This window comes from Anastrepha obliqua, chromosome 5, assembly GCF_027943255.1.
Source record: "Anastrepha obliqua isolate idAnaObli1 chromosome 5, idAnaObli1_1.0, whole genome shotgun sequence".
NCBI classification, from domain to species: Eukaryota; Metazoa; Arthropoda; class Insecta; order Diptera; family Tephritidae; genus Anastrepha; species Anastrepha obliqua.
In genome coordinates, this window is record NC_072896.1 from 96096835 (window position 1) to 96105915 (window position 9081).

Here is a 9081-nt window from a genome sequence, read left to right on the forward strand (position 1 = left end):
GATGAATATATATATTTTGACCTACTTTTTTACTTTGAATAACTTTTTATTAATTAAAAAAAAATTCGCGTGATGGAAATTTTTATTTTGATCTTTACGCCCCCCATTTTATCTACGTTTGTATATCCTCTCTACTTCCCAACTGTCGAATAAGATTGACGGTATTTGAAAAAATTTTAAATCTACCAATAATCTACTAATAAGATGATCAATTTTGCGCCACCTTGTACATGTACATATGTATAAGTATAGTACGTTTCGTTCCCATCACTCCTCTCGCGCTTAAAACCATTTCTGAAATAGAAGAAGTACACATACATACAAATAAATACATTTTCACCAAAAAACAAAAATTATTCATATTTTGAAGCTGTTGTAGTCAAATGAAAGACGATTAAACTGAATGCGATTATTGATCTGTCATAATCTTCCTCTATATACATATTTTTCCCTTCAGTTCACCGCCTAACATCACCATAATTGAAACTCACTTTCAACGAGTCATCGGCCACAACGGCTTTGAGCTTTTCTGTAATATCGTCCAGCAAGCTCTGTAGTCCCACTGCTAGGTCTGAGGTGGGCTTCTGAACGGCGTCATCATCCCGTGGAATACGCGCCATTTCGATGTACTAACAAAATAATGTATTGAGAAAATTAAAATAATATTTTTGTTTACTATAGAAAATTTCTATAGAATTTGGAAGCTGAATTTTACAATTTTACCAACCTGCATAAAACACAATACAACGCAGAGTCCAATGATGCATCTGAACATAGCCGACATGTTGTTGGATGATTAATTCGTTTTGTTTTGCTTTCAATGTACTGTTATTACCCGCTCACTGTACGCTCCGAAAGCTAACTTAAGAGTGATAACCTTAAACAGCTTCTGGGAATATGCAATGCTTCGTCATTCGATCTGAGTTTCAGCGTTGTTGTACTTCTCTGTCTGATATCTCCGATAACCCTAGACCCTTTTGTGGGGAGCTCCACTACCCCTTATTTCTGATGCTTACAACGAAGTTGTTTCCTTTTGTATTTTTGTAAATTTTTGTATGCAAATGCAACTGGTTATTGATGGATGTGATGGTATTTGCAGATTAATAATTCTCAGTTATCTCAGAATATAAATTAGAAAGAAGGGGCATAATTTATTTCTGGCTAAATCTAGTGCAATTATGAGTAAAATTCTACAATATTATCTTGTAATTAACATATAATGTGTCATTTGGGCTGTTTACTTCCAAGCTGCATAACGTTTTATTAGGAATGGAGCAAAAATAAAGACGTGAGATGTAGAGGTGAAGAGGTCCGCACAAGGGAACGAGCGAGGGGTAGTTAATATGATAACCGACTTTTCGATCACACATTTAGTGTGTTAAGATCTGGCTTGAAATGCTAGGAAAAAAGCCTGCTTTACAGGCCTTGACGATCTGTGCCGTTACTGAAAGCCCAAGTTTAAGCATTTCGAGCTTTTCATATGAAATATCGCCAAGTCGGAATTTTGCTAAATCCCGTAGAACTTTCAAGAGACGATATATGCAGTTATTGATTGGATCTCCATAACCATAGCAGTGTTGTAGTACCTCCTACCTGGCAATTCTTAAATTCGCCTTTTGAAGTTCTCTTAAAACTGAAGGCCCCTCCATTTGTGGAGCATCCGTCGGCCTTCTGTATCCTGGACCTTCTTATGAGATTTTTCAAATATCCTTTAGCAATGTAAGTATGAGTACCGTACAATACACTGAAGACTCCTATCGAGACAATCACTTAAACTAGTTTACAAGTGATCTAAGCCTTTATCCGACGACTTTAGAGTACATCAACTGTTTAATACGCCAATGAAAATCTCGGATGATGTGTGTAAGATTTCGAATTATTTTGTACAAGTCGAGCGTTAACTCTTTCACTGGATACTAAAGGGTTTTCCAATAACAGATGTTATGAATGAATGGATTGCGCTATCGAGAGATGATTAACGATTTTTTAAGGCCGGAATTGGATGGTATTGATCTGGACAACGTTTATTTTCAACAAGACGGCGCTACGTGTCACACAAGCCACGAAACCATTGATTTTTTACGGAAAAGTTTCCGGACCGTCTTATTTCTCGAAGAGGTGATCACGATTGGCCACTGAGGTCTGATTTAACACCTTGTGACTTTTTTATTTGGCGCCACGTAAAAGAGAAGGTCTACACCAACAGCCCAGGGTCGGTTCAAGACCTTAAAGATGGAATTCGTGAGGCTATCGAGGACATAGGGCAGCCACTTTGCAATTCGGTTATGGAAAATTTCATGAAAATGATATTGTCCTGTAAGCGTGGTCGTGGTGGTCATTTGCCTGATGTTATTTTCCACTATTAACGGAATACCTTTCTGTTTATAATGAAATAAGCATCCGATCATTCATATTAAAAAACATCATTTTTCTTTGAACATCAAAATAACACCTCTTATTGGAAAACCGTTTGCAAGTAGAATAGTACCTCTTTTACTGTCCACCACCACAAAATGAGCGGATCAAACAAGTAAGCTCACAAACTTCTTCATTATTTGAGAAGATATCACTGTTCAATCCCAGTTGGTTACAGAATTTCCCAAATTTCGGCAGTAAAATCGCAATTCCGATAATCCATAGTCCGGGAAAGATGGTACCTACTGTTTAGCAAAACTTCTTGCTGATATTATTGTAATTTTAAGCGTTGTCGCTCCTTAGTCGCATTTGCAATTTTCTCAAGAGTGTTGTATAGACTTTTTTCTCTTGCATCGACACATCGTAAGCTATTATAAACCAGATTCCAGCCCTTGTGAGTTGAGAAATGAGAAGTTGAGCATACTTGTATCCAATGCAGTTATTAGGGCTTGATTACAATTCGAGCTTTTTTTCGAGCAAGATGTTTTTCGCAAGGAAAATGCGAGAGCTCACACTGCAAAAAATTAATGTGGAGGTGATTTTCACAATCAGGACAAGGTGACCTGTTCGAAAGTGCTTTGCGCAAGCTTGCATGAGACGTGGAGCAGTTAAAGAAATCATTGCGAATACCCCTTTTGAGCTTCAAAGTGTTGCACGATTGCTGGAGAATTCTTTAGAAAAGTATTCAATCAAGGCACCAATATCTAACACTATTGTAAATAAATCACAGATTTATATTATTTTGTCCCATTATTTTGCCACTTGTTAGATATTTGGCTCACGGTAGAACCCGACTATTTCATACGCTTGTGCATATAATGGGATTAACAACATTCAGAAGAATAACGTCTGGAAACGTGTGAGGTTATATGGAATTCGCTGTCAGAACTCTATGTGACCGGACCAACTGAAACGGAGTTTCATCGAATAGATGCAGTACAGAGGACCATGATTTAAGAGATAAATTAAAAACGTATTTGGTCAATAAAAAAATTCATGTTTTATCTAAATCTATGTTTTTCAATGTCACTTAATAATTTTTTTTTTAATATTTTTGAAAAGCAATGCAACTTCTGCCATGAAAAAGCTCCTCATAAAAATATCTGCCGTTCGGAGTCGGCTTAAAACTGTAGGTCCCTCCATTTGTGCAACAACACTAAGACGAACGCCACAAATAGGAGGAGGAGCTCGGCCAAACATCCAAAAACGGTGTACGCGCCAATTGTATATATACAATAAATGCAACTAAAAACTCTCTTTAATCTGCCTAATATTCACAAATGAAGCCAAAACAAACCAAATTAAATGAAAAACACCCCAATTCTTAATGTCAAAAGCGCTGCAAAATAGAACATTGAGCTATTTGAAACTTCACCATTTGTTCTCATTTCAAATATTTTAGTATTATTCTATACATTTTTGACAGTTATCGAGGCCAACCAAGCAAACCCAGCCTACAGTGGGCCAACACCTTAAGGGCAATCTTCGTCGTCGAATCAGCGTAGTGCTTTTTATTTACGATTGTTTGAACATTTAATAATAATAAACCTTAACAAGGAAACAAAAAGAGTCCAATATGACAAGTGAATGAATGGCAAGAAAAATGGAAAAAGGGACACAATGTTCCTTGAGTTGACGAAGATCATTCGCTAATGGTTAAGGATGTGTTCTAAATATTTAGCAAACCCTAAGTGATTGAAAGTTTCTTATTGTGAAGTAAAGCGAACTATTCATACTATACAAGTAGTTGCTGATATTGATAGAAGTTCGGAAAACTGTAAAATTTTCTGTTGCCTGTCCGTTTTTAGATACCTTAGATGCGTATTTCGTTATTCTTATCAATGAGTTGAATACGTTAGTTTACACATATAGTATCACATACACTTGCGCATACATACATCTATACGAGTACATACCCTGCTGTGAAACATCAATCTGGTCAGAAAAAATAATAATTTACAACTATGATTTCCGGACTGAAATCGAACTAGTTCGGTGATGACTAGATGGGGACCGATTATAAAACGATTTATTCGTGCCTTTTTTATTTGACTTCAACTTTTTAAATAACTTTAATTTGGGCATATTGTAAACTCTTAAAACGAATGCTTATTCAATTATATATTGAGTATGTTTTTGAACATATCATCGCTTTGCTAACAAAAAGGTATCGAAAATTACTGGGCAAGGTAAAAAAAAAATTATTTTATTATTTATTGCAGCTGAAATCTTTTATTTCTGATAACATAAAGTGGAAAAAGATTTTAGTTATATTAATATTTGGAATGATGCTAGTTTCGAAATATTTATGTATTTAGTTAGCTTTTCTATTAATACTTAGAAAACGAAGGACTCCTATTATTAGCAAATCTAAGGTTGCTAATAAAACTGTGCTGTGCTTTAAATTGTATTTAAGAAAAATTTTTGTACCGCGTATTCATGAATTTATTTTATTTTTTAATTATACTTATAATCTCAAACTAGTGAATTTGGTCCATAATTGGACTAGTTGCCAATTTGAACTAGTTTCAGACTAGTATATTTCTGATAGAATTTTTTAATTACCATTTATCCTCACACTAGTGCTTTTCGTCTGTAATTGGACTAGTAATTTTCTTGTATATTTTGAACAAGTCTATTTTTTGATAGAACTTTTAACTATTTTTTCAACCTCAAACTAGTGGTTTTGGTGAATAATTGGATTAGTATTTTTTCTGTTTATTTAGAACTAGTTCGAGACTGGCATATTTCTGATAGAATTTTTTAATTATCCTTGGTTCGAGACCAGTAGTTTTGGTACATAATTTGACTAGTCCTTTTTTTGTCTATTATGAACTAGTTTGGTATATAAATATATGATTTACTATACTTTCAACCTCAAACTAGAGCTTTTGTTCTATAATTGGACTAGTATTTTTTTGTTTTTTGTAAATTTTGTAGTTTAAGACTGGTATATTTCGGATAGAATTTTTTAATTATCCTTTTAAGCTCAAACTAGTGGTTTTGGTCCAGAGCTGAACTGATTTTTTTGTGTCTATTTTGAACTAGCTTGAGACTGGTGTATTTCTGAAAAACATTTTTAATTAGCCTTTTAACGTGAAACTAGCGCTTTTGGTCCGTAGTTAGACTATAATTTTTGTTTGTCTATTGAACTATGAACTAGTTTGAGTCTGGTGTCTATCAGATAGATTTTTTTAAATATCCTTTTAAGTTCAAACTACTGCTCCTTAATTCGACTAGTAGTTTTTTTGTCAATTTTGAACTAGTTTCAGACTGGTATACTTCTGAAAGAATTTTTTAAATATCTTATTAACCTCAAACTAGTAATTTTGGACCGTAATTGGACTAGTATCTTTTTTTCTATTTTGAACTAGTTTCCGACTAGTATATTTCTGATAGAACTTTTTTAAACTAGTAATTTTGGTTCGTAATTGAACTAGTATTTTTGTGTGTCCATTTTAAACTAGTTTGAGACTGGGATATTTCTGATCGAAATCTGACAACTAACATCTTGTAAGACACCGCCATGTAAAAAATACCAAGCAAATATAAGTTGCTTGTATGGAGGTAGGTAGGTAGGTGGGGTAGTTGTCATAAAGACACACTTAGACCTTTCGCAGGTCCATTGTGATACCATCCGGTAGCTTTAATAAACGAGCAGAGCTTCGTTGTTGCTTGTATGGAAAAACAGAAAAATTTTTTGACAAGTTCGCCTTACTACTCACACAAATTGTGATGTAATTTTCCACTAGTACATTTGACTACAGGGTATATACACTCCAATATGTACGCTTATATGCATATGTATTGTATATAAATATATACAAATATACATTTCTCTCAGATTAAGTGTCGAAGATTATTTGTGAGATTAATATACTATATATGTGCGTACGTCTATCACTTAATAAAGTATGTATGTGCCAAGATAAGTACATATTTGTGATTGCGCGTAAATATGCGGAAAAAGTAAGTAAAGAAAAGTGAAAAGAAATTTGTCACGAAATTTGTCACGAAATTTGTCACGAAATTTGTCAAGAAATTTTATAGTATTCACAGCTATGTATGTATGTATGTATCTGCTGATATTTTTATAGATTATGAGAATCGAAGAAACTTTTCTAGGTTTTTATATGGTCCAGATTATATTAACCCTTGTGAAAGGTGAAAAAATCGTAAGCGAATAGTAAAACTCGTCAGCCATTTGGTCCACAGTTCATTTTTAAGGTTAAATTCTATTTTAAAAAGTCTTTATCTCTGTTTACTGCTCATATTTCTTATAATACATGAAAAGATTGATTTATTCTCATATGGATTTGTGTGTTTATTATGTAAATAATTTTGAATTTTTTACGTTTATGGAGTTGATGCGAAGCGTGACTGTATAACGATGAGCTGTCGTTGAACGATAGCAGAATCAAGTCGGTGGCTTTTATAGTAATTTCCGCATTAAATCCATAATAATTTCGGAAATAGATTCTTGTGGGGACATAAAACAAAAAAGCCAGACATTTTTACTCAAATTCTTACTTGTTCCTGCTTATGAAATGTACAACAAACTCAGACAAACTTAAGGTTATGAACCTCAGGTGAAATGTTAGCGAAAATTTAATCATTAGAATCATATAAAATAGGGTTTTCTTCGAGCTTCAATATATTTTTTTTATTTATTTTCTTTCTTTGGCAATATTTTTTGTCAACTCCGGTAACTACACAATTAAAAAGTAGGAGTGCCAACAACAAATTTGATGGAAGATTTACTAGAAGAAGGCAAATATAATATATATATGCAAGGTGATGACATTCGAGCAAAAGCAACATTTTTTACATTAGGAATGTCAAGAGAAAAGAAAGGAAAAATGGAATGAATGACAAATATATCTAATTAGTTTGTCGCGCATTCACAACACAACAACAACTTTCCGTCATTCCGTCTTACTGTCATTCTAAATTAAAGGCGAATTGAAGAAGAAGAAATCAACTATTCTAATTACACCACCTTTTATAGATATGGCTTGGCACTACCTATATATGTAAAGGGTGATCAATTTAGAGGCATCGGATTTTAAAGTGAAATAAAACCACGAACATTCACATTGAGTTGGCAATCGTTATTATTCTTGTGTAGAACTACTCATCACAACTGCGCCGTAATTCGGCCATCCGTAAACACCAGTTTTGAATGACTCGCTGGAGGACTTCGATCGGTATCTCGTGAATAACTTTAGTAATGTTGGCTTCCAATGCCACAATCGAAGCTGGTTTATTCAAAAAGTATTTAGACTTCACAAACTCCCACAAATAAAAGTCCAAAGGTGTGATATCACATGATTCTAGTGGCCAATCCACTGGTCCGAGACGAGAGATAAGTTGCTCACTGAAACGATGACGTAGTAAATCCATTGTAGATGTACGCGGGATGTATGGCAAATAGCTCCGTCTTCTTAGAACCAAACGTGGGGGAGATCTCGTGCTAACTGGCGCAAGTTGGAAACACCAAATGAAGCCAAGTTTCTCTCCACCTGATCTTTCTAACGCAGAGGAGGCCTTTCTCTTACTCTGCTACCACCAGCTGGTACCGCATTGAATACTTTCAGAGCCATTCAGACGACATGATCCAACCAAAGAAGCCGCTGTGCCATGTCTATGTCGTCCTAAAGCACATGCAGTTCATTGTTCCATCACCTACGATATTCGCCGTTGCTAACGTGCAAAGATCCAAAAATCTTCTGCGGAATCTTTCTCACAAACACTCCAAGGGGCGCTGACTGCTAGCGTAAAAAGCTAGAAGAAATTTTTGGTGGCTAAATAAGTGTCTGCTTAAAGCTTGACTTGAAAGCAACCTGCCATTCCTTGCCTTTCGTCACTTACCACAGCAAAATGATAACTACGTAGTTCGTTTTTTATTAGTTTCTTAACCTTTAATTCTTTAAAAGCTATTAATGGTTTTGTCCCATATTTACAGTTTTAATATCTTTATTTTTATTCACCTCGTCACCAGTTTTTTTGAAGTTTTCGAGGAACTGGTTGAATTGATCTGTGCCGGAGGCCATAAATTTCTGAAAAAAAAAAAATGAAAATTTTATTGATACCAGAGAAACATATCGATAAAATAAAGTAATAACAAATTTGTGTACTCTCGCTTAAGCGGGCACCTAAGGGACTGAAAAATTTATCCACTTATGAGTAAAGTGTAAAAAAAGTTAATAATATTTGATGGGAGGGTTAACGTGTTATGATAAATTTGTGAGTTGTATTGTAAACTATTTTGCTTACCTTAAACTCGTCCGTTTCAAAAGTTTCCTTAAAACGGCTTACTTCCTTTTGAAATATTTTACTCAAGTTCGGGCCGAGCTCTCCAAATTTTGTGGCAAAATCATTGACAGCGTTGTTATCGCGTGGAATGCGTGCCATTTCAATGAACTGAAAAATATAGTATTGCATTTTATTTCTATTTATTTTTAATTTTGCTTTTCATTTTTCACTTTTCAATACTAACCTGCGCAAAGCACAACACAATGAAAAGTCCCAAAAGACACTTTAGCACAGGAGACATGTTGTATATATTTTTTTTAATTCTTTGAACAATTTCAAACCGATTAGTTGATCTGCCTAACGTAAGCGCTGGAAAGTGAATGAATTAGTGACAATCTTAGTGTAGATCTG

General features: G+C 34.4%; 1 protein-coding gene across 1 annotated transcript; it reads right to left on the minus strand.

Moving 5' to 3' along the window:
* Window positions 1-8310: 8310 nt before the first annotated feature.
* Window positions 8311-9081, minus strand: LOC129248212 (uncharacterized). The gene is made up of 3 exons (XM_054887678.1): window positions 8915-9081; window positions 8692-8838; window positions 8311-8474 (listed from the first exon to the last, which is right to left on the minus strand). The coding sequence occupies exons 1-3, from the start codon at window positions 8969-8971 to the stop codon at window positions 8355-8357; spliced, it is 324 nt and encodes a 107-aa protein (XP_054743653.1). The 5' UTR covers window positions 8972-9081; the 3' UTR covers window positions 8311-8354.

What these genes read in the sequence shown, in the direction of transcription:
- LOC129248212 (XM_054887678.1), bottom strand. Translation starts at nt 8,971, where the DNA reads ATGTCTCCTGTGCTAAAGTGTCTTTTGGGACTTTTCATTGTGTTGTGC. An exon ending in TTGTGTTGTGCTTTGCGCAG is followed by an intron (nt 8,839 to 8,914) that starts GTTAGTATTGAA and finishes TATATTTTTCAG; the next exon opens with TTCATTGAAATGGCACGCAT. An exon ending in TTGAAACGGACGAGTTTAAG is followed by an intron (nt 8,475 to 8,691) that starts GTAAGCAAAATA and finishes TTTTTTTTTCAG; the next exon opens with AAATTTATGGCCTCCGGCAC.